Source organism: Lactuca serriola, chromosome 8, assembly GCF_051521515.1.
Source record: "Lactuca serriola cultivar US96UC23 chromosome 8, Lser_US96UC23_V15, whole genome shotgun sequence".
NCBI lineage: Eukaryota > Viridiplantae > Streptophyta > Magnoliopsida > Asterales > Asteraceae > Lactuca > Lactuca serriola.
Genome location: NC_136415.1, coordinates 73,057,345 through 73,083,770, shown reverse-complemented (window position 1 = coordinate 73,083,770; position 26,426 = coordinate 73,057,345). Strand labels below are relative to the sequence as shown.

At 36.3% G+C, this 26,426-nt stretch overlaps 1 protein-coding gene across 2 annotated transcripts; it reads left to right on the top strand.

Annotated features, from left to right (window-relative positions):
* The first annotated feature begins 19,103 nt into the window (after positions 1-19,103).
* LOC145065905 (TMV resistance protein N-like) lies at positions 19,104-25,419 on the top strand. 2 transcript variants are annotated; one of them, XM_079013011.1, is made up of 7 exons: positions 19,104-19,285; positions 20,658-21,239; positions 21,687-21,868; positions 21,938-22,785; positions 22,879-23,103; positions 23,642-24,463; positions 24,542-25,419. In XM_079013011.1, the coding sequence occupies exons 2-7, from the start codon at positions 20,740-20,742 to the stop codon at positions 25,103-25,105; spliced, it is 3,141 nt and encodes a 1,046-aa protein (XP_078869137.1). In that variant the 5' UTR covers positions 19,104-19,285; positions 20,658-20,739; the 3' UTR covers positions 25,106-25,419. The 2 variants fall into 2 exon arrangements, with proteins under 2 accessions (XP_078869137.1, XP_078869136.1); XM_079013010.1 differs by having other exon boundaries at positions 21,687-22,785.
* Positions 25,420-26,426: the final 1,007 nt, after the last annotated feature.

The following is a 26,426-nucleotide window of genomic DNA, read 5'->3' as shown; positions in this document are numbered from 1 at the left end:
TTACGCAATTCGACCATGTCTGAGAGGTTGGCCTTAGTTCAATATGGTGTTTACAGTCCTATTTTAGTTTCTTTAGTAGGAATATCCTAGGATCACACAATACCTATCATTGTTAAAAGGATAGGAAAATGTTTAGGAAGCAGTGGGATCTCTGATAAATCTATAATGAGTCGGAGCTCTGGTGATAATACTTCTGAGGGTGGAGTTGCAAGTGTTGAAAATATTATACCTCTTATTATCTATAGGACCACTAAGCGAAGTACTCCAGTGAGGTATTATCCCTCAACCAATAATTGTAGATGTGTAAGAATGGGTCAAAACCAGATGCCTTGAGGATGAAATCCATAAAGTGGGAGACAATTATAAATGACGAGTTGATTGGATTGAAGAACAATCAGTTGCAAATACGACTATCTAATAGAAGAGAAGGGAAGATTATCCAGTTGCAAATATGACTACAAACAATTTAGTTCTGAATGTAGTAGCCTCTGACAATCTCCATCTAGAATGGCTAGATTTGAATATAACTGATATAACATCCTAAGGAAAACTAGACTAAAATTTTAAAATTTTCCAAACCATAGACCATAATTGCTAACAAAATAGTGTTTCCAAGAGAAGTAATCAATATTAAAGTATCCCAAAATCCATAATCATAAAATTGAGAGGATGTGTGCACGATCACGCCTTCACTTTCCCGCAATTTTCTGAAGTACCTAAAACAATAAACTGAAATTGTAAGCCAATTCTTAGTGAGTTCCCCCAAAGTAACACACACAACCAAACAAATAAGCGCATTCATACATAAGCCTTCAACCTGATTAGACCGTTGGGCAGTGTCTATAGCCTATCTGGACCACCCTTCAGCCTGAATGGACCGCCACGCAGGGCCTACAACATATCCAGACCACCTTGGGTATCTTGGCCTTCAACACAAAGCAGGACCGCCTCAACCCAACAATCATCACATGTTGACATATACCATAACAATCAACAACTAGCAAATAGGTAATCATGCAGATCTACCAATCTAATGCATACTTAATGAACACAAGTAATCATACAATTCTACCAATATAAAACATACTCAACATAACAACAATCCAACATACCAGGATACAAATGCTAGTGGGCCGACCTTGGTGCCTTTGACCCACAGGTAGAGTGATGAAAACTCACCTCACAGTGTGAAATGATAGTTGAACAAATCACCTCTCCGGATACCGACTCTACTAATTACTTATACAATAACAGTAACCCAACTCAATTTACTGCTCAAATTATCCAAAATACCCCTGAGTCAAACTTCATCAAAGGTCAAAGTCAACTCCACACTCAAAATTCCCAAATCCACTTGTCACGCCATGACCCTCTAGTGGTCACATCGTGAACTAATAAGACAAAATGGTCGAGGAACATCAACCTCACGTCATGACACCCAAGTGCTCACGTCGTGAGGACACTCTGGAAAGAAAAGCATAACAAAACTCTTAACCGTTTTGGACAAGCAACCAAAACCTCAATAGTGTATTATTCACTCCAGGACATCATAAAAATCATGGATATTTGTACATGCATCTCCAAAGCATGTCCCAAACACTAACAAGGGCATCAAAGGAAGAAATGACTCCACATCTCATGCAAGAGTCTTAAAACACAACTATACTCTAGATATAGCATCTATACTACTCAAGGGACATTGGAGATCCATAAAGTTGGAAACTTTATGGATCCTAACCACTACATCATCTTGAATATGAAGGATCAAGCATAAAAATGTAGATCCGAGCCTTTAGACTCATAAAATAATGGACTTTCAAACTCACGGAGGTCCAGAAGGTGTGAAAATGATTGATGATGTTTGAATGCATAAATGATGACTAGATTCCCTTCCTCTTATTCTTTGCTAGAATCACCACAAATAAGCTTAAGATCAAATATAAATGCTAAGGTTTCAAAAGGGAGTGCAAGGAGGTGATGGGGGCTGAGGGTGGGTTAACCCTAGCCCTTACTTCCTTTAAATACATAATAAAACCCCCATAATTAGGGTTTTCCTCTTAGATCGGCCTCACATCGTGAGCCATAAATTCTCACATCATGAGCCCAAAGATTATGCGCATTTCAATATTCCCTTCACGATGTGACAAGCATTGCTGACATCGTGAGCCGAGTGAAACTTCCAAATTTAAACTTGATGAAATGCTTATCTAAACTGGGTGTTACTATTCTCTACCACTTGAATTAGACTTTGTCCTCAACATATGGTGTCGTAAGTAGCTCAGGGCAGTGCTCCCGAATTTCTGCCTTGGGTTCCTAGGTGCACTCGGAACTCTTCTGGTGCTGCCACTGAACTTTAACCAATGGAACCACCTTATTGCGCAAGTACTTCGTCTTCCTATCCAAAATCGCACTGGTCTCTCAACATAATTTACGCGATTATCAAACTGAATATCATCCACATGAACAATCGTTGAACAATCAGCCATACACTTCCGAAGCTGAGAAATGTGGAAGATGTTATGAATCTGACTGAGCTCCTCAAGCAAATCCAACCTATAAGCTACCCTTCCAACCGTGACAATCACTCAAAATGGCCCAATATACCAGGGCCCTAACTTTACCTCCTTTATGAAGCGTATTACACCCTTCCAAGGTGATACCTTCAGTAAGACCTTGTCGTCGACCTGGAATTGTAACTTTGATCGGCATCTATCGGCATAACTCTTATTCCGACTCTGAGTTGTCTACACCCTTTGTCTGATCTGCTAGATAAGCTCTATCATTTGAAGGAATACTTCGGTCCTTCCCATAACCCTATGTCCGACCTCTCCCCAACAGACTGGGGTACGATACTTCCATAGAGAAGCTCGAATGTCGGTGCACCGATAATAGAGTGATAGATGTTGCTGTATGAAAACTTAGCTAAGGGAAGATAGGAGTTCCAACTTTCACTAAAATCGATCATACAGACCCAAAACATGTCATCAAGTGTTTGTATGGTCCGCTCGTTCTGAGAGTCAATATACGGGTGATAGGCAATGCTAAAATGCAATTCATACCCAGTTCCTAGTTAAACCTCTACCAAAACCGCAAAGTGAACCAAACATCCTGATCTGAACAATAGAAAATAGAACACCATGACGGATGACGATCTTGGGCACATATACATCGACCAATTTCTTGGCTGAGGAACTTTTTCAAATAGCTAAGAAGTGGGCACTCTTAGTCCAACGGTCCACTATCACCCAAATTTCATCAAACGCCTTATCCGTTCAAGGTAAGTATGTGATAAAGTCCATGGTGATCTAATCCCATTTCCACATGGGAACCCCCAAAGGCTGAATCTTTCCATGCGGCCTCTGGTGCTCGGCCTTGACCATCTGATAGAAGCAACTCTCAACATACCAAGCTATCTCCCTCTTCATACACTGCCACCGGTAGCTAAGTCACATTTCCTGATACATCTTGGTAGCTCCAGAGTGTATCAAAAATCTAGACTTGTGTGCCTCCTCTAGCACAGGCTGTCTGATCCCACCAAAATCCGGTACCCAAACCCGACCACACCGGGTCAACAATCCACAACTATTGGTGGAAAACCTGTCGATCTTGCCCCTGATCCTCTCCTATTTTCAATGTTCCTTCTTGACCCCTTTGGACTGTACCTCCTTAATCAAATCCAGAACTAGAAAAACAATCGAAATCCTCATACATAAACTTCCAACGTAGGATCTTGTCGACTTGTGGCTTACGAAATTAGTGACCACATTCGCTTTTCCTAGGTGGTATAGAATCTCACAGTCATAATCCTTGACCGTGTTAAGCCACCTACGTTGTCTTATATTTTGATGCGGCAGATCCATGAGATATCTCAAGCTCTTGTGATCCGTGTAGATAGTATACTGGACCCCATACAAATAGTGCTGCGAAATCATGAGAGCAAAAACCACAACTCACAGCTCTAGATCATGAGTTGGATAATGAACCTCATATGGCTTCAGCTGCCGAGAAGCATAAGCAATAACCCTCCCTCGCTGCATCAAAACTGCCCCCAAGTTCGTGATGGACGCATCACAAAATACCACAAAATCCTCAACACCCTCAAGGAGGGTCAACACTGGGGCCTAACATAGCTTCCACTTCAAAGTCTCGAATGTAGCCTGTTGCTCAGGTCCCTAGCAGAAATCTACACCCTTCCTCATCAGACGAGTGAGGGGTACAACAATCTTGGCGAAATCCTAAATAAATCTCCTATAATACTCGGCTAATCCCAAAAAAGTCCTGATCTCCGAGGGAGACTTCAGAACCTCCCACTGCATAACCGCCTCTATCTTGGTCAGGTTGACCAAAATTCCATTCTGATTAATGAGGTGTCCTAAGAACTGGACCTTCTGTAACAAAAACTCACACTTCTAGAACTTGGCATATAGTCATTCCCACCTCAAAATTCTCAGAAGCTCTCGAAGGTGCTCCTCATGCTGCTCCCTGGTCTTGGAATAGACCAGGATATCATCAATGGAAACAATGACTGCACGATCTAGAATTGGCCTGGACACTCGATTCATAAAATCCATGAATGTTTTCGGCGCATTGGTGAGCCCAAACGACATCACCACAAACTCATAATGACCATAACGAGTCTAAAACGCGGTCTTCTCCATGTACTCCTCTCTAACCCTCATCTGATGATACCCCGATATCAAATCGATCTTGGAAAACCAAATTGCACCATGTAACTGATCGAAGAGGTCATCAATCCGCGGAAGTGGATAACTATTCTTCACCGTCAACTTGTTCAACACCCTACAATAAATAAACATACGATGAGACCCATCCTTCTTCTTCACGAACAAAATCAGTGCTCCCCGCGATGAATTGCTTCGTCTAATACATTGCTTGCCCAATAGCTCCTGAAGTTGAGAGGACAACTCCTGCATCTCCAGTGGTGTCAAACTGTACGAACCCTTAGCAATCGGGGCCATACTGGGGACCAAATTGATCCTGGACGCCACCTCTCTATCAGGAGGCACACCAGGTAATTCCTTCGAAAACACATAAGGGAACTCTCAAACTATAGGCACATCTAAAATCGAAACCTCCTTCGCGACCCGAGTGTCAACCACATACGTGAGATAACCTACACACCCATGTTGTATATACTGACGATCCCTTACAGTAAAACAAAAGGCTGATCCAATCCTGGTACCCTCTCTCCACTACTTGGGGTTCGAACTATCACCCACTGCCTCTCGTAGTCTATCATCGCACCAAACCTACTCAAGCAGTACATCCCTACAATCACACATACATCCCTCATGGGTATAGGGATCAGATCAATTAGATAAGGCATTCTGAAAATTTCCAAGACACGAACCCGATAAATACTTGATGCAGAAACCTGGTGTTCATTGGCGATAGAAACCCACAACGGACACTCCAACTCTCCCAGAACCATATGAAAACTTCGGCTGACAGATTGGGATACAAAAGAACGACTCACACCCGAGTCAAAAAAGCACTATAGCAGGTAATGAGTTCACTAAGAAGGTACCTAAAAGAATCATAAATATAAGCACACCATAAAAATAATCGAAAAAATAATAAATGAAAACCTACCAATAACAACGTCCGACACCGCCCTGACTTCCTCAACTGTGAGCGGATCAAGCGTAGCCACGAGCCGTCGAGGGCTCTGCCCTACCCAGGCGTCCATCCATGATCCTCAAAATAGCCAAGGCTAGAAACTGCACCGGTATGATAGTAAGCAATGGATATTAGGTCTTCACGTGACCCACATGACCATAATCGTAACAAATCCTGGTACTCCTGGAGCTTGCTAGCGATATTCCATCGCATAGTGCCCCTCATTTACACATCTGTGGAATCCTAAAAAAGAAGATTGACATACTCCATCATGAACCTTTCCACACTTTCCACAAGTGCAGCCCTTTTGGCCTCTTGATCGTGAATCAGCGGGCTTGAACCGATTCTATGAAGGCTAGGACTGAATCTGAGCCTCATGCTACTCCCACACATGGGTCTCTATCTCAATCTCTCGTCTCTCCTTAAGACGACTTGAAGCTCAACAAGAGTGTTGTGTCGCTGGGCAGACATAAACTGACGTATATCCATCTTGAGCATGCTCAAGTACTGGGTCATCTGGGCCTGCTCAATAGCTGAAAACTCAGGGCAGAAAAGAGCCCTCTCCCTGAACATCTTGGTGATCTCCGTCACCGTCTCATTCGTCTGCCTCAGATCCAGGTACTCATGGGTCAATCTTTCCCTCTCCACCAGGGGAACAAACCTCATATGAAACATCTTTCAGAACTACTTCCAGGTAAGAGAAACCCTCTGCTTGGGAGTGTATAAGTTAGTCACCAAATTCCACTAATCCTTCACCCCTAATCGGAGAAGGTTCAGGGCGCACTTGACCTTCTGTTCATCTGGGCATGGACATGTGAAAAAGCATCCCTCCACATCAGATAACCATCTTATTGCCATGATCAGGTCCTTGACCCCGTCAAACTTTGGGAGGCTTCGTGTTACTAAAGTCCCGATACTAAAATGAATCTCCTCCTCTACCTATCGCAACGGTAACAGCTGTGGTGGCTGCAGCAGTAGCAGCCTCAAGCACATAGGCATACCGCTCATCAAATAACTCAACTATAATGTTCTTGACAAACCCAAAGACCCAGAGGATGGCACCTCGGACAGCAACAGCTACCTCAGTAGCAATCAAATCATGGATGTCGTCATCTGTCAATATTGGCCTATCCTGGCCACCAGCTCCGGAACTGGATCCTCGTGTACACCATACTAAAAATGAAACTAAAAATACTTCATAAAATGCTACGATTCATACCATACAATTAGCATAGTGAGGCTAGATTCCTCGGGGTTTGTGAATCCTTTGTTATGCATACTGGTCATGTGCTTCTAGTAGTACATGTCCATAGTACCTTCCACACCTACCCGTACTTGTCTCAATGGATCATCACAAACTATCCGATAATAAACTGATAACTAAGATATGCATACATCCTATCCTCACTATATCGAGAGTGGCAAATAAATTCTCATCTATCCGGCTACTCACATTCTCACTCATGAAACTTCCACCCTTCCCGTAGTCGTTAGTGTGTGCTAATCATACATAACACCGGATCATATAAACAGTCGAATACTTGACCCTAACCTATGACCTTCATCAAACAAGAACATGAAATAAGGCTAATTTAAATATTCTCACACTATAGAATCTTAATTATGTACAAATATGATGCACACACTAAGCAACCACAATAATGATATCAATTTCATACAAAAATCCTCTTAGGTTATCAAGCATCATACATCAGACAATTCTATCATGCAATTCCTGAAGATCCCTAGCCTATCACTAGCATGCAGTACTATCATACTCATCAATAACAAATAAAGTGTTGGTATCTTGGGGTATACTTTCTTGCTTCGGTTGATCGTACACATCTCATCCTTCCTTTATTACTTTTGAAAACAGTTTTGAAATTCATTTTCGAAACAATATGAAAACTTCTACAGATCCTCAGTTTGAGTCTGGATTCATATGAATGTTCATCCAATTCTTTCAAACCAAAGTTCTAATACCAACTTGTAACATCCCAAAAAAATCAGAGTAAAATTTTCAATTTTTCCAAACCATATACCATAATTGTTTACAAAATAGTGTTTCCAAGAGAAGTAATCAAAATGAGAGTATCCCAAAATCCATAATCATAATATCGAGAGGATGTATGCCCGATCACATCTTCACTTTCCCACGATCGTCCTGAAGTACCTGAAACAATAAACTAAAACTATAAGCCAATGGTTAGCAAGTTCGCCTAAGTACCACACATAACCAAACAGATAATCGCACGCACACATGAGCCTTCAGCATGACTACACCGTTACGAAAGTCCTATAGCCTATCTGGATCGCTCTATGGCCCTTCGGCTTGACTGGTCTGCCACGCAGGGCCTACAGCCTATCCGAATCACCTTGGATATCTTGGCCTTCAACACAAAGCAGGACCGCCTCAACCCAACAATCATCATATGTTGAAATATACCATAACAATCAACAAATAGCAAATAAGTAATCATGCAGATCTACCAATCTAAGGCATACTCAGTGAACACAGGTAATCATACAAATCTACCAATCTAACACATACTCGGCATATCAATAATCTAATATACCAAGATACAAAAATCTAGTGGGCCGACAATGGTGTCTTACAGGTACAGTGAGGAAAACTCACCTCAAAGTGTGAAATGATAGTTGAACAAATCACCTCTCCAGATACCGACTCTACTAATTACCTATACAATAATAGTGACCCAACTCAATTTACTACTCAAATTACCCAAAATATCCCTGATTCAAACTTGGTTAAATCCTTGGTCAAAGGTCAAAGTCAAATCCACACTCAAAATTCCCAAATCCACTTGTCATGTCGTGGCCCTCTAGTGGTTATGTCGTGACCTAAGAAGACAAAATGGTCGTGTGACATCATCCTCATGTCGTGACACCCAAGTGGCCACGTCGTGAGGATGATCTGGACAGAAAAGCTTAATAAAACTCTTAACCCTTTTGAAAAAGCAACCAAAACTTCTATAGCGTCTTATTCACTCCAGAACATCATAAAAATCATGGCTTTTTGGACATGCATGTCCCGAACACTAACTAGGGCACAAAAAGTGTTGACTGATTCCAAATCTCATGCAAGAGTCTTAAAACTCAACCATACTCCAGATGTACCATCTATACTACTCAAGGGACATTGATATCTATAAAGTTGGCAACTTTATGGATCCCAACCCACTACATCATCTTGAATATGAAGGATAAAGCATAAAAATGTAGATCCAAGCCTATAGACTCATAAGGCAATGAACTTTCTGTTGGATTAGTGTCTAAATCCATAACTATAATTGGTATGTACTTGACCCGATTGGCATGGTCCATTTGGGTTGCATGGCATCAGAACAATTTGGATAGACTTTTGTGAGAAAAGGATAATTATCATTTGTTAATATATTATAAGTTCTAATATATTAATATGAAATCATATTATTTAATTAGTATCGATCAAGAATTAATTTGGAATTAATTATGTGATCAAAAGGAGACTAATTAAATATATGAGGATTGATTGTGTAAATCATTCATTCTTATATATGTGGGCTTATGATCCATAATTCTTCATTTTGGGCTAAACCCATCGAGTAACCCATGGATACTCCATGAAGGTTTTAACCCATGGAGCATGAAGAATATGGAAAGACATGAGTTACATGGTGTAACCCTAATAGCCACTGATGTGTGTAAAATGCACTTGTTTTATTCCCTACTTTTATTAATATATTTAGCACACAAAGGCAGTGAACCTGTCTTTTAGTGGTATAGTTTAGTAAGTAAGGTGTCAAACTCAGGGAACGGAAAATTAAACTAACAACTAATTTTACTAAAACAATTAATGAAAGTAAAAGGTTTTTCTTCTAGTTTTACAAGACTAGAAACTTAAGCAACACTTAATTAACTAAATGACTAAAACAAACAACTAATTCACCAAATTTGATAAAGATGTTTCTATTTAGGTTCAACCAATTCACTCCTATGGTTATTTATATTTATGATAGATTAATTGTTATTGGCTACCAATTAAAGTGGTTAGGTTCATGTTCATTACTCCTATCCCTTAGACAATTAACTAATTTAAGCGGTGATCAAATGTTTAAACTAATTAGTTCCCTAGATTAATGATTTGGATTAAATAAGATTTGTAGTGGTGAATCAATTTAGTAAATCAATTAACCTCTTGTTTGATGGTTTCTCAAACAAGCTCACACATTAATCTAATTATTGTCTTATTAATCTTAGTTTCATAATCATTAATCCTAAGCATATGAATTGGTGTTCACATAGACATATGAGGTTAACAACTAAGAGATGTTCATGCAACTTAATTGTCTTCCAATTAACAGAAAATAATCGTGATTAATGCATAAGGGTCTTTAACAAACTTAATTTAATAGATCACAAATAAACAATTAATCAAAACTAAGAATTAAACCATAGGAGTTCCTTGGTATTCCCCAAACAGAAACAAAAACGAAATTAGTTCATAGTTGCAGTAAAATCACACACAAAAGCAAGTTCAACTAGATTAGACATACTCAAATCCTAAAGCTAAGTGGAATGATTAACCTAGTTGCTTCAATTCTTCAAAAGGTTGGAGATTAGAATTCCTCAGCGTCTTCCAGTGCTCTTAATCACAGAAGGATCTTCAAAAATCGCCAAAAGTATATTCCCCTCGGATAAAGGTTCGATTTTTATAGATATCTCAAAACAGGGGGTACTCGGCGAGTAGCAGACCCAACTCGCCGAGTAGACTCGTTGTTATCCGTCTTAGATCAGGAGTCGTGGCTATCTTCTAGAATATTCAGTTGGACTCGCCGAGTAGACTCGTGTACTCGCCGAGTAGATGGACTTTTGTTCCTCAATCTTCATTCTTTGGTCTTTAATTGCTTTCCCTTGCTCCCTTTTCACTCCCAAGCATGTCTTTTGGACTGAAAACAAAATTTAAACAATATTAAGTACCTTTTATCCATATTATTCACATAATTAGTTAAAAATGAATAAAAATGTATACTAAATAACTAACTAATTATGCACATATCAGCCACCAGATATAAAGACCCCATGGCTCAAGAAATTGGCACTAGTGTGTGTACACATGAGGGCTAGCCAATTTGAGCATAAGAACATTTTCTCTCAAGTTATTCCAAGATGTTGGTGATGTTGTGTGAACCATTTGAGGTGTCTCACTTGAGGCACTAGGCTCTTAAGCTCCATGGAATCAAGCTACAACAAAGAGGTGTGTAATTCTACTAGAATTTATATTATATGTATTTCATATTATGGTAGTTAGAACAATACCTTGGAAAATTGATATTTTCATGTATAATAGAGAAAACATAGATGCAAAGTATTTAGGGTTGTATGTGCACCATAGGATGTTGTATTATACAAAAAATCCAACAGTGGTATCAGAGTCATGGGTTGTTTTCTATTATATTTGATGCAAATGTGTGATTTTCAAAGTTGAAAACAAAAAGAAAAGAAAACATGAAGTTTTTCAAATTTTAAGATAATTACTTGATTTTATGGAAAACTAATTATTTGTAAAATTTGAGTCATTTTACTACAAGAGTTGAATTCAGTCAATTTATTAAAAGATAGAATGATATGATTATTTTATTTATTTTAAAAGTTTGATCTAAATTTTTTAGAGAGTTACAAATTTTGTCATTAAGTTTTGGAACTCAAAGTATTTTTTTAAAGTTATGATCTTAAGAGTTTTGAAACTCCCATAAGTTATGAATTATCAAAAGTTTTTTTGTGTTACCTTGTTTTATGAGTCAATTTAGATGAATGGAAAAAAAAAACTTTGTGTTAGTTGTTTTCAATCCAAATTAATCTACAAATTATTCATAAAATCTGTTTTTGTAACTTGTCTTCAAGTTATATGAAAAGACACATTTATGATTCTTAAAACTCATAAATAATGTCATAGGTTACAAAATGAAGAGTCTTTTTCTCATAAATAGTTTTTATGAACTCCATAACTTGTCTTCAAGTTATGGATGTTCAAGAGTCTCTTCATTTAAGTCTCTAAAACTTTAATTAAACTCATAAGTTATGAAAATCAAAGAGTTTTGAATAGTTTCAAAACTTGACCTCAAGTTTTGGAATTTGTAAAGTTTCCCTCATGAATACTTTAATTCTAAGTTAAGCCCTTAGAATTTTAAAAGTTAAAATTCAACCCTTATACTTTATAGTATTATAAGTTAATATATATATATATATATATATATATATATATATATATATATATATATGTATAACAGCAAGTCAGTCTTACCGTTAGTAGGCCTCATTCACGAAGCCGGTCTATAAGGAGGTATAAGGTTACTGCATATAAAATGACAGTTTAATGGGTGCCAACTCTCACCCACCGCTTCCTTGACTGGTGGAGGATCGTTAGCCGAACGGGTAGGACAAGGACTATAATTCTCCCTTCATTAAAAGTATTAATGATAAATATAAAGTAACTAAACCTTTTATAAATTCTCAATCTTAGTTGCTTTAGGAAAATGTGAATTTTGTGCTCACCCATGAAATTACACTTTGTACTTTGCTTAAGTCGGTTAGTGGAGCGTGTGTGGTTAACTGACATACTAGCTTGATTTAACAAGGTAGTCAAAGGGTAATTTGATGTTTATCATAGTATCGGTGGAGCGCGTGTGGTTAACCGGCACATCGATTGAGGGGTAAATATTAAGGGTACCAAGTATATTTGCATGGTTATTCACACCTTGTTTTGTGATCCTCGGCATCCCAATCACAAAATTTGAGAGGGCAAAATCGAGATTGAAACATGCGTTGAAAAGTTTAATAAATCTCAAAAGATCTAGGAGTTTCAAATCCAATTAAAACCTAATAAAGTATTTTGTTTTTCATGTTGGAAATTGGTGAATGGTCATTCGCCTACCTTTAAATATTTTATAGCTTGAATTACGGCATCCCTCTTCCAAGTTATAAAATATGGTGTTGGGTCCTAGCCTTAATATTTCATATTGAGTGTTATATTAAGGACTTTAAATCAACTATCATGAATATCTCCCAAAAGATGTCTAGTTCAGACAACTATGATTTTCCCAAATCTCTTGGAACAAGCTTTCCTAATGAAGACGATGTCCCGGAAATCATTCTTCACTCCCTCCACCTCCTACAATTATTCTCCCTAACCCACAAGTTCAAGGTCACTCAAGCCCTAATGGGAAGCAAGGTCTATGTATTCTCACATCTTGGAGATGAAGTCACATACTGACAAGTCAGGAGAGTTGGGTGTCGCAGTCTTGAGAAAGTTGGTTGTTCAATCACTTTCTAAGTCTCATAGTGAGTGTCCTTTGGGACTACTATATAAAAGACTATTACATGACCCTTAATGATCTTATCTATTTGCTTGGTTCTGCTGAATCAACAATGATTTGGAGGACTAGTAAAACCAATTTGATTAGAAGATCAACTTCCCACACTATAATGGACATTGACAATGGTAACATTAGAAGTCCATAAAACCTTTCTCGTCCCAATGGAAAGAGATCAATCATGGTCAAGTCATTTGAACTAATGGTAAAGAGAAAGGATAAGTCTGAGATAGTCTCATGTACCATTTCCAAAGAGTCCATATGTTTCTTTTGCCAAAAGAAGGGGCATTGGTTGCGAAGCTGCCAGATTTACCTGAAAGATCTGGTAAAGTCAAAAGTTTGACTCTACTTCAGGTAAAGTAAAGTATCTAACTCTATTAAGTATCTTTTGGAGATTCTTAATACATTATGTAATCTAATTACATTTTGATGTTTTAGAAAATCAAAGGAAGCTTAAAGAAAGAGTATGTTGATTCTGATCGCGAAAATGGTTCGGTGATCAGAATTTTGAGCAACTGCTTAAGAGTTACGATAGATTGCTTAGGAATAGATATCAACATAGTTTTCATATGTATTTGCATTGTAAGGATAAGATTTTTCTGCAAGTTTTAAAATAAAAAAAGTTTTGATTTATTTATTTTAAGTATCCTTATAATGGCATTTGTGAACAATTGTTGTTTATATGTTTCCATTGAAAGCAATATTGGAAAATAAAATTTGATTCTTTCATTTATGGTAGTGTCATAATTTACCAAATAAGGAAAGATTATCATTTCCCAAGTTTCAGTTGGATAGAAACTTAGAATCATGCAAGTTGTATTGTGTGATGAATGGGAATTTTCATCTTTGGGAAATTAAGACTAAGACCTTGTTCACACGTATGTGTGAGTCGAGTGGAGGACTAAAGGATTGGGTACACTTGGTTGTGTGTTGATCAGGTTCACCACAAAGGTCAATACGATTATTTGTTATGATTTACTAAAGTTTAGTAAATATGGTTATGCTTACAAGTTTAAGTGTAATTCTGAAACATTGGAAAAGTTTCAATGTATGGCAGAGCGGATGAGAAGAATCAAATAAGGCAGAAAGATAAAAGTTTCTCCAATCTGAAGAGATGGGAGAGTACTTGAGTATCTTGTTTTATGACTATCTTAGTGATTATGAAACCATATCACAATTGATTCTCTAAGGAAACCTTAGTGCATTTGTTTGACTAAGGAGAGGAATCATGAATTGTTGAAATGGTTAAATCAAAAGATAAATCGTACTTCATTCCAAAATTAAATCTTAGAGTCATACTCTAAGATTGTAACTTGAGTGACATAATCTTAAGAAAGGTTTAAAACACTTGTCAAATGTATTGTAAAATGTTTTCTTACTCTAGTATATTTTAAATTGGTACGTTGTGATGTTTTGGATAAGACAAATACCAACTAAGACCAATTGTGAGAAGTGTTTAACTTGATAAGAATCCGCACTAACTCTTGAATATTTGTTTTGTCAAGGAATGGTTCTTGAAAAAAGAGTCTTAATTATATGTCAAAAGGACAGTGGGAGTCTTAATGATCTTGAATAGTTTCAAAAACTAATTAAGAGTAAACCTATTATTAATCACTAGCACACAACTTGAGGTTTGTAACCTATTGTGTTGACATATTCTTGTGATTAAGGTTATGACACATTCACATGGATAGGAACACTTACACCATAAAAAATCTAAGTGTCATAAGGTTTCTCTCCGATTCATGAAAATGATGGTGAGGAAACGCTTTCACTAAGTAGATTTTAAGTAGATAGCAATTGTGATCCTTGCATTCTCAAAGTCGTTAGTGGAGAGTGCGTATTTAACCGACACACTAACATGGATTTATGAGAAATGGAAAATCTCTAAACAATTGTGACTATGATTACGACATCCCTTTTCATAGTTCTGAAATTGTTTTGACACACATGTGAGCGATCTAAAAAAAGGTGTATGCTTTTGATAAAGTCTTGTCAAAGCAATCTCGTATCAGAAATCTGAACTTTAGTAAGAAATTCAATAAAATATTGACTTCTAGAAGTCCAACTATTTTCTAATACATGTCAAAGCTAGTGGGAGCATAAGTGTTATGCTAATAATCATCATGTTAGTGGGAGCATGATAATTATGATAAGTATTGCAAGTTAGCAATGTTAATTATAGAAAACAAAGTTTCAATTCTTGAAGTTGCAGGGGTTGGAAAAGTTGTTATGCTATAACTAAGGGAGAGGATATACTTCATTTCAATTCTAAAAGCTTAGATTGAGATTTTAATCACCTTTAGTCAAGGATATATATATATATATATATATATATATATATATATATATATATATATATATATATATATATATATATATATATATGAATTTTTTGTTGGAATGGTTCAACATAAGAAAATTCTATATATTGCGTTCTCAAAATTCGATTATTATTACGACATCCCTCCTTATAGTCATATTTTGAGAACATGGCAAATAAAAAATTTGTAGCATGAATCGTGTCCCATATGCTTCGGGTATAAGATCGATTACATGTGCTATAATATTTATCCTTTCTAAATTTTCCAAATGCATGGGGCATTAAGAAGGGAAAAGGTCTAAATTGGATATGACTAAAATGATTAAACAATTGTCGAGGACAATCTAAGGTTTACCAAAGATTGGTTGCTCAGGGACAGTTGGAAGTATGATGTTAATTTTGGAAGGACCATATTGATATATTCTGAAAAGAGGCAACTCTTGTTCAGAAGTGATAGTCAAAATGGGAATATGGAAATATTCTCATAGGTGGAAGTTATTCAATATGTGTAAGATTAGAAAACTTAATGCAAGAAGGATGTTCAAAGCAATGTACTTTGAATATGAGACTTCGTTTGCATGGAGTTGATATCCATTGGAATACTCTGTAATGTCTGGTGATAAGTCTTTGTGACTTTGTGCATAATCATTAAAAGAGGATCAATGCATATAAGTTTAGAATCTAACAGATTTAGGTAAATGGCAGGATTTGGAATTCTTGCATTTGCGGTAAGGAATTGGGATTGTGAAATGAGAATCATTGGAATTATGTTCAATCGATCTATTTCACAGAGTAAAGATCATAGACAAACTTAGTGTGCATACTTGGTGTATGGCATAACTAATGTTTGGAAAAACATAGTGTGCATACTTGTTGTATGGCATGACTAGTGTTTAGAAAACATGGTGTACATGCTCAGAGCATGGGACAACTATTGTTTTAATTCAAGTATAAAGTTGATAGTTTAAAACAATATGCAATGAATGATGGATAATTATGGTGATAAATAAAATGTGTTTTATTTATATTCATAAGTTCTGAGACCATATTGGATTCGATTATTCTTGTGTTTCACTTTGCATGTTTTGACTTCCAGAATAACTAGGTCATTCTTCCTAAATGACTAAGTTATTCAAACCATCCACAGTTGGTCATATGTTGGAAGTAGATATTAATCAAGACTGTCATGAAGCTGGTTTGTAGATGTCCAAGGTAGTGGACATAGTAAGAGTTGCTGCAACATTCATGAGTGCTCATAAGTTCGGAATATTGGATTAAACCCATGCTCATTTGAATCACTTCATGGATTTTATCACGAGTGATCATGAGACGATAATATCTTCAAACCTAGAGATATGACTTGTTACCTATGAGTTGGTTATGCATTGATTGTACCAAAACGCATTGGTAACTCGATGTTAGAAAACATGCCTTTGTGTATGATTCAACAAGTAGTAGAACAAGCCATATGAGTCGAAGTTTATCCATTCCTTTTACCCTTAAAGGGGTAAAAGCGATATTTGTGGGCCCCTCGATGATTTAGTGATGACACCCCGAAGTGCTTGGCCAAGCCAAGACTAATGTGATTTGTTTAATTAGTCAGTCGTCATAAATCGGAAATCGGGAAACAACAAATGGACAGAGAGAATGATTATAATCCATGTCTCAGTCCATATGATATCTAGAATGGAGGAATATATGATCCCTTATCTAATGGACGCGTCATTGATTTGTTCAGAGTTCGACAACAGCTTTTAAGAGCTACAATTGCTAGTCGGGTATTGGAGTCATACACAATAATAGTTTTAGACTTATCCAAGTGGGAGATTGTTGGATTAGTATCTAAGTCCATAACTATAATTGGTATGTACTTGACCCGATTGTCATGGTCCATTTGGGTTGCATGGCATCGGAACAATTTGGATAGACTTTTGTGAGAAAAGGATAATTATCATTTGTTAATATATTATAAGTTCTAATATATTAATATGAAATCATATTATTTAATTAGTATTGATCAAGAATTAATTTGGAATTAATTATGTGATCCAAATGAGACTAATTAAATATATGGGGATTGATTGTGTAAATCATTTATTCTTATATATATGGGCTAAACCCGTGGATACTCCATGGAGGTTTTAACCCATGGAGCATGAAGAATATGGAAAGACATGAGTTACATGGTGTGACCCTAATAGCCACCATATATAAGGACCCCATGGCTCAAGAAATTGGCATTGGTGTGTGTACACATGAGGGATAGCCAATTTGAGCATAGGAGCCTTTTCTCTCAAGTTATTCCAAGATGTTGGTGATGTTATGTGAACCATTTGAGGTGTCACACTTGAGGCACTAGGCTCTTAAGCTCCATGGAATCAAGCTACAACATAGAGGTATGTAATTCTACTAGTTAGAATTTCTATTATATGTACTTCATATTATGGTAGTTAGAACAATACCTTGGAAAATTGATATTTGCATGTATAATAGAGAAAATATAGATCCAATGTATTTAGGGTTGTATGTGTACCATAAGATGTTGTATTATACCAAAACCCCAACACTTTCAAACTCACAAAGGTCCATAAGGTGTGAAAATTAATGATGTTGCTTGAATATAGAAATGATGACTAGATGCCCTTCCTCTTCTTCTTGGTTGTGGGTGGGCTAACCCTAGCCCTCCCTTCCTTTAAATACGAAATAAAACCCCCAAAATTAGGGCTTTCCTCTCAGACTAGCCTCATGTCGTGAACCATATGTGCTCATGTCGTGAGCCCAAATATGATGCGTGTTTCATTATTCCCCTCATGACGTGACAAGCATTACTCATATCGTGAGCCGGGTGAAACTTCTAAATTTAAACTTGATGAAATGCTTACCTAAACTGGGTGTTACAACTGATCTCCTTGATGACAACCTAGAAGGAGACATCTGGAAGACACCACCAAAGAGTGCTCTTACTGCTAGTAAGAAAAAGCTATTGTTTAAGAAAAATAAAAATCTATATGATATGAAGCAAACTTCTAAGTGTAGTGGTACTTAAGTTTGATAACTTCGTGAAGATGATCGAGTTTAGGAGACTTAAGGTTGATCACGGTTGTTGCCTGAAAAACTTTAGCTCCTCCTACATCATCCTCGTGTTGAATGTTAGTTCCGATACACAGAAGATTATTAAACTTAAGTTGCGGCTGACCAAAAAGTTCATGATAGTGAACCAAGGGGTCGCTAAGATGAAGAAAGTCATTAGTATAATGAACTCAACCGATGAATGCACTAAGGTGATTACCTCTTAAATTTAAAGTTTTACGTGGCTTCAACTTCCCTTATAAGATTTTGAGTATTGGCGGTTGAGAGAGAGAGAGAGAGAGAGAGAGAGAGAGAGAGAGAGAGAGAGAGAGAGAGAGAGATAGTATGTATGTGTGTGTGATCGAATGATGAAAATTTGAATGGCAAAGTAGACCTTGTTCAAGCCTATAATTAATGGCAAAAGAGTAACAAAAAAGTTATGATAAATTGCAAACTGAGATATAAATCTTGTGGCTTTTATGACAATAACCAAGTATGTGGTCATTTATATAGCATGTCAAAAAGATATTTATTTTGTTAAAAACTTTTTCCTCGTTATGCTATTTTTATGTTTTTCTCCGTATGTTAAGGGTTTTGATGTGATAATGTGTAGAAGTGTGATGGCTAATAATGAAAAATATGATTAACTATATATAAGGGGATTCTAGTCCGTTTCTTATTATTTTCACTCCCTCGTTAACAGTAACAGATCAGAATAATTGAGAGAAAACAGTCGAGGAAACGTACCCACCTACTCAAATCGATTCAAGTCGAAAGAATAAATTAAGCAAGACATCCTATGGAAATCGAAGTATAAGCTTTCAAAGTAAAGAACTTAGAAAGGGTGTCGGCTAAAGTATGGCGTTGCTGGGAATTTGAGGTATCTTTCCTCGAACTAATAAATTAATGAATTATAAGTTATGAAGAAGGAAATGGAAGAGTTAATGAAGTTTTATGCTAAGTTATTGAGTAAAATTTATCAGTGAATTAAAAAAAAATGTCAATCCGGAATGTGAGAAAGACATTTTGACCTAATTTTGTCAACGTTGATAAGTTTGGGAATTAGTGCAGTTAGATGATCAAATTAAACAATATTTGAAGTTAACATGATGTTTATGTTATAAAAGAATGGAATATGAAGTAAAAAGAGTCTACTGCTGTATGCACGTGTTGTGGATACAAAAAGAAAATCAAACAGGGGGATTGGTCTGTTGTTCATTGCTGTGTATTTGTTGAGCAATCGAAGTATGCCTTTTACTATTTAAATCCGTGTATTGCTACGTTTAAGCTCCAAATACTTGGGAAATTCATTATTAGTACATAACATTATAATTAAATCACAGAACTAGTCATATACTGATTAATAATTATGGTCTTTCAAATCGAGTCAAGTTAGTGATGAAAGAGCTCGTTTAAGTACATGATATTGTTGTAAAATTTGTAATATAGTGATTTAGTGAAGAAATCTTGAAGGCTATATATGTACTATTAGAGATAGATGTTAACATCAAATTAGAAATCTTGAAGGCTTATATTTTAGGAATTTGAAATGCTAATTATTTAAATATGGCGCAAGTTGATAATTGTTGAAATCCATATTTAATGTGGGGAAGGGTATGTCAGATAGTGGTAAATATGTATGTAGAGTAAAGGCTGAAATTTGGGGGTATAAGTTATTTTGGGGTGAGAATGTACAATGTAAGAAGTGTGGTGGCTACATGTTGAAACTCTAAAACTTGAGTAAATATACAAGAAAATTATAGATACCTTTTCATTATTTTGACTCCGTGGTTAACCGATCTAGAGAACTAAAAGAGAGAATAGTCAAATGGTGGAGGAAAGGTATCTACATACTCAAATATATTCAAGTAGAAAGAAGAAATTAAGGAACAGATCTTGTGGAAAGTGAAGTGTAGGCTTGCAAAGTAAAGAGTTTAGAAAGGGAGTCTGCTAAACTAAATTTTGTTTTTTCTGGGAAATTTCCTCATCTTATAAGAAAAATCTCAGTGTAGAATTCATAGTAAAACATTAGTTGTATAATGTGATTCTAAAAAAAATCTAACTCACTTGACCTAAATCAATCCATGCCTATCTTTAGAATTGTCACTTGTATTAGACTTCAAAGGAGTTTTTACGACCAAAAAAATGAAAAAGAAAATGTAAGGACTAGTTATGAGATTTTCTACATGGTAACCTGTTACTTCAATTATGAGTTCTAACACCATATTTCTACATGATAACATGTATTATAGGAAAGTCACATCTCTCGGTATAATTTCATTTCGTTGAGGTGCTCAAACCACATAAATTCTATCTCAACAAATCAACACATCCATGGCATCTTCATCATCTTCTCCTTCTGCTCCAGCCTTTTCTTCTCAATCATGGAAGTACCATGTTTTTCTTAGCTTTAGAGGAGAAGATACTCGCAAGACTTTTGTGGATCATCTCTACTCAGCTCTTCAACAACAAGGGATCTATACTTACAAGGACAATGAAACACTTCCTCGGGGCGAATCAATTGGTCCATCCCTTATGAAAGCTATAAAAGAATCTCAAATTGCTGTCATCATATTCTCAGAAAACTATGCAGATTCTTCATGGTGCTTAGATGAACTTGAATGTATTATGAAATGCAGAGATACAAAAGGCCAAATCGTTATGCCCATATTTTATGATGTGGATCCCTTTGAAGTGCGAAAACAGAAACGAAAGTATGGAGAAGCTTTTGACAAACATTGGTTGGAGAACAAAACCAAGGTTGAGTCTTGGAGAAAAGCACTTGTGGATGCAAGTAACCTTTCTGGATGGGAACCCAAGCACATTGCCAACGGGTACTTTTCTTCATCAGTTTTTCACTTTGTATGTTTAATATATGTGTAGTCTACACATTTATATTCTTATGAGCTTTTTATACAAACGTCTTAATTACTCATGATGATGTTGATGACTGTAATAAATAGTGGCTTGACTAGATCAATTGATTAGCCTGGTAAGTTGAATTAAATTATCATGGACTTCTTTGAGTTCTAATTCTAATTCCATACATAACGCCTTGGTTCAAGTGACAACAATAAATCCATCTTGCTTCACTTTTTGCTATATGAAACTATTTGATGTTTCCCAGGATAATTGTTACAAACTACTTGGATATTAACTTTACAGCTTCTATTTTAGATCTGAAACATAAAGGGTGTTTAGGACCCCTTTTTTTATTTCATGCAACATGAAACAAATTACCTCTTTTGTGTGAGGATGTGTTAATTATTCTTGAATTGCAGGCATGAATCAAGGGTTATCAAAGAAATTCTTGATGCAATTTCACAAAGGTTGCAGCTAGTAACTTCAAGTGCAAATGAGAATCTGATTGGGATTGGGACCCGCATGCAAGGTTTGAAATCAGAGTTACAAATTGAGTCAGGTGGTGTGCGGATGATTGGAATATGGGGGGTTGGGGGTGGTGGTAAGACTACTCTTGCTTCTTCCATATATGATGAAATCTCTAGCGATTTTGATGGTTGCTGCTTTGTAGAAAATGTCCGCGAGGAATCAAGTAAGAATGGTTTGGAAAAATTGCAAGAAGAAATTCTTTCTGTTGTTTTGAAACAAAAGAAAGTGAAGGTACGTAGAGTTGAGGAAGGAAGACGTGTGATAATATGTAAGTTACGCCATAAAAAGGTCTTGATTGTTCTTGATGATGTTGATAACCTTGATCAACTAAAAGCATTAGCTGGAGCACATGATTGGTTTGGTGAAGGAAGTCGAATAATAATCACAACTAGAGATGAGCATATATTAACTGCGCACAAAGTTAATGTGATACACAATGTTAGTTTGTTAAACAATGATGAAGCTATTAAGCTCTTTTGCAAGCATGCACCCCGGGGTCATCGATGTATAGAAGATTATGGGCTGCTTTCAGAAGATGTGGTGTCTTATGCTGGTGGGCTTCCATTAGCACTTACAGTTCTCGGTTCTTTTCTTTGTGACAAAGACATTCATGAGTGGAGGAGTGCATTAGCCAGACTAAAAGCGATCCCGGATACTGATATTGTAGAAAAGCTAAAAATCAGCTTTGATGGACTTAAACCAATAGAGAAAGAATTGTTCCTAGATATTGCATGTTTTTTTAGGAGGGAGTTAAAGGAGAAGACAATGGAGAAACTTGATGCTTGTGGTTTTCATCCTGTTATAGGTATAAAGGTGTTGATACAAAAAGCTCTTATAACTATTTCAGATGGAGTATTTGATATGCATGATTTGATACAAGAAATGGCACACTACATTGTTAGAGGGGAACACCCTAACAATCCTACCAAACATAGTAGAATTTGGAAGAAGGAAGATGTTCTTAGAATATTTGATATGGATGCAACAATGGTAATGATTAAGCTACCTTTTCATGATGTATGTATGCATGCATGCAAAAGCACTCTAACGCCACCCTAACACCAGTTTAATCCTCTATCACAGAAACTTGACAAGATTGAAGCAATAAAATTTTGGGATGCTACGGATGAGGAATCACAACATTTTGTCCATGTGGCTGCAAACATGAAAAAACTTCGGTTGATTAGTTTGAGGACTGAAGAGAGCATCGAGACTACACGTCCATTGCCAGAAAATTTTCCACCACGGGAGTTGTGTTGTCTAAGATTGCAAGGTCTTAAGCAAAAACAACTTTGGGAAGGCTATAAGGTAATTTTTATTGTTTCACTACTTGATTACTGGATGAAATCAGTGTCAAAGACAAAATTAATATGTTAGTTTTAAGTTGCTATTATGTATATCTGCATATAGTTATGTTATGTCACCGATTACTGGTGTCATTATATAATTAGATTGTAGTTTTTCTATAACTAGCTAACAAGTCAAAAGCATCATGAGCCTTTAGTTCGTAGATGTTTTTTTTATGTTTGTTTAACCTGATTTTGTTTTTATTTTCATAGATAACCAACTGTTAAGTCCGTATCTTGGTAACCCGGATAAACGGTTCAGATCCGTGGTATTGATATAAAGCTTACCTGTTTGTCTAAATTTAAATACATACACATTTTCCTTGTTTTCTTGAAAATAAATACAATATTATCTTTTAGGTAAAGCTACAACCTAAAACTACATTTCTGTTGATTGATAACCATTATAAAACATTGATATCATAAATTTGGGTTCACAAAAGAATTTTATTAATGATTTTTAGATATTTAACTAACAATCAAACACTGGTATTCAACAGTATCTGCCCAATTTGAAAAACATGGAACTTATTGCTTTAGAGAAGCTAATCTTGACTCCAGATTTTGATGGACTTCCGAATCTTGAAAGATTGACACTTACCGAATGTTATTGTTTAGAAGAGGTTCATCCATCCATTGGACGCTTGGAAAGTCTTCTTGTGTTATGTATAATAGATGCTTCGTGCCTTAAGTTTTTTCCACACATTACCCGATTAAAAAAGCTCGAAACCCTTATATTTTTAGATTGCTGCCAAATTTTGAAGCCCTCGGAGTTCCAACAGCAGAACAATAGTAGTATACCACATCTTGAATTGGATAATGGTGGGAAAGACGTTGAATCCTATAAAGAATCTATTACAAACTCTTTGGTTACTTGTTGGAGGTGTGGTTTGAGCAATCTTCGTGGTGTTAAATGTTGTTTAGAAGAGCCTTGTTTACCTCACAACAACATAGACTTACGGTTTTCTTATAGAGGCTTAAGTAAGTTGAATCTCAGTGGTTGTGATTTGGGAGATGAATACATTGGCTCTTGTGTCTGGGAGTTACCCAACTTACAAGAACTCAGTCTAGCAGCAAATAATTTTTCAAGATTGAATTTTAGTCTCTTGAAACTTCCTTGCCTCAAATGGCTAAACCTGGCAGCCTGCTTCAATCTTGTGGAATTGTTAGATCTGCCATCAAGTATAGCTGTTGTTATAGCGGATGGTTGTAGCTCACTTGAAAGCTTTGGAGATATTTCAAATTGTAAATGGTTGTGGAAAGTCTCACTTCTGGGGGACAACAAACTTTATGGTGACATATTACTACACTACATGCTCCAGGTAATACTATTACTGCACTTCTCAAATTTCTATCTTTATATAAACCCTAACATAAGAATGTGTTTTCCATGGGGACAGGGAAATGCTATTGAGGATCACTTTATCAGTCTCACTCTTGAACATCAGATGATTCCAAAGGGTGTAGTAGTTAGGGGGAAAACATTTACACTGAATCTTCCAGATAATTGGTACTATGACTTTTGTGGGTTCTTAGTACACATTGTTACCGACATTGAATGTCCGAAAGTTATTATAATCATCACAGAGGAGGTTGATGATGAAGATTCTAGATTTGAGGCTCTAAAGGAGTCTAATGAAGCAATTTATCCTGAATATATTAATGGAACAACAACATCCATAGGATATGTTTCGTTTAATTCATTGAAGCACACCACATGGTCAAATTCATCATACAATATGATTTCATTTTCCTTAGAGGAAACGTATCGGAATCCGGATGCAGTTGAGAGTTACATTGGAGCTGCACTTATTCCTAGAAAAGGTAAAGGAGATGAGGTGCAAACAACAGATTGCTCAGGATTCTGGGACAAAGAACGTACTATACATGAAAAGACATTTAGGATCCAACATGATTCAAAGTCCCCTCTCAAGATTATATGGCATCCTTTCAACTGGTATTGACAAACTCATTAGATCTCTGAGTCTGAACTATATGCCAACTTGTAGCTCACACCGAATTTTTTTTTTAATATTTATTGTGATTAAGTGATCAGTGGCAACATACATGTATTTATATGAATTTGTTTTTGTGATCCAAAATCTACCAATATGAAAATTATGTAAAGAGTTGTACATGATCATGCCTAAAAATCTGGTTAGATCAGGTGTCTAGTCAAACCAGTCTAACAAAAGCCCGGTCTAATATGTAGGACTGATGGTCTCTCTGGACCCGTCTCACTTTTATTTGGTTTAATACATTTGGTTGGCTTGGAGTTTCTTCACGTTCCATTCTTTTTAAGGTTGAACATTGACTAGTGCAACTTACGTGTGCTGTGTGCACATATTTTCATCTTTGGACTGGGCCCAAGTGGGCCCTGGGTTAAGTCACTAAAGGAAAAATGGTTTGGACATTGGGTCAGGCCTGGGCTGATTAAGAAGTCCTAAAATGGCCCATGACAAGGTCATGGGCCGTCCTCAATGATCAACCGATTAGTGTATTTTTTTTAGCAGAAAATAAAAATAAAATATGTAAATAATTTGTTTTTTTTTTCTTTATTCCAATATGAAATAAATATGTAATAAAAAATGTATGAACCAAAACTTGTCTTCAAGTGTACAAAACTACAACTCAACTTTTTATTCATTTTCACCGTCTTGGTTCTTTTTATTGTCCTTATTGAGCTTTGAAAATTTAGAAGTCCAACTATTTATTGTCAAAATTGTCTATAGTACTGTTTGAAGTCAAAATTGGTAAACCTTATACTAATACTTCAAGTGTTTCGTTTTTATCAAAACCGTCGTCGTGGTTTCAAGTGTAACGAGGTGTTGTATTCGATATGTGCCGTCTTAGTTATTTTTAGCATATGATGCTCGAAATATATCCATGATCATAACAAGTTGGTGACTTTTCATAATTAGCATGGTCTTTTTGGGTTACAATGTTCCATACAAGAAATGATTTAAGCTAATTTGGCAAAAAAGAAAGATTAAAGAATTAGTTTATTAACACACCAAAGTTATAATGAGTTAATTTGAGTTTAATTAAACATAAGTGATTAAAAATAAGTATCTACCGTTAGTCATCATCTCTAAATTTTAGGATAATGATAACTTAGCTGGCAAAACAAAAAATAACAAGTTTAAAAGGGGATAAACCCTAAAGGAGAGACCTGAGCTCGATTCGGCCCACCCCGCTCCTTGGTTTCCTCCTCTCCTTTTGATCTTTTCTTGTTCGATCATTTTCCTTCTCGACCATGCAAACTCTAAGGTAGCCCCATACCCT

What these genes read in the sequence shown, in the direction of transcription:
- LOC145065905 (XM_079013010.1), top strand. Translation starts at nt 20,740, where the DNA reads ATGGCATCTTCATCATCTTCTCCTTCTGCTCCAGCCTTTTCTTCTCAA. An exon ending in AACTTTGGGAAGGCTATAAG is followed by an intron (nt 23,104 to 23,641) that starts GTAATTTTTATT and finishes GGTATTCAACAG; the next exon opens with TATCTGCCCAATTTGAAAAA. An exon ending in TACTACACTACATGCTCCAG is followed by an intron (nt 24,464 to 24,541) that starts GTAATACTATTA and finishes CCATGGGGACAG; the next exon opens with GGAAATGCTATTGAGGATCA.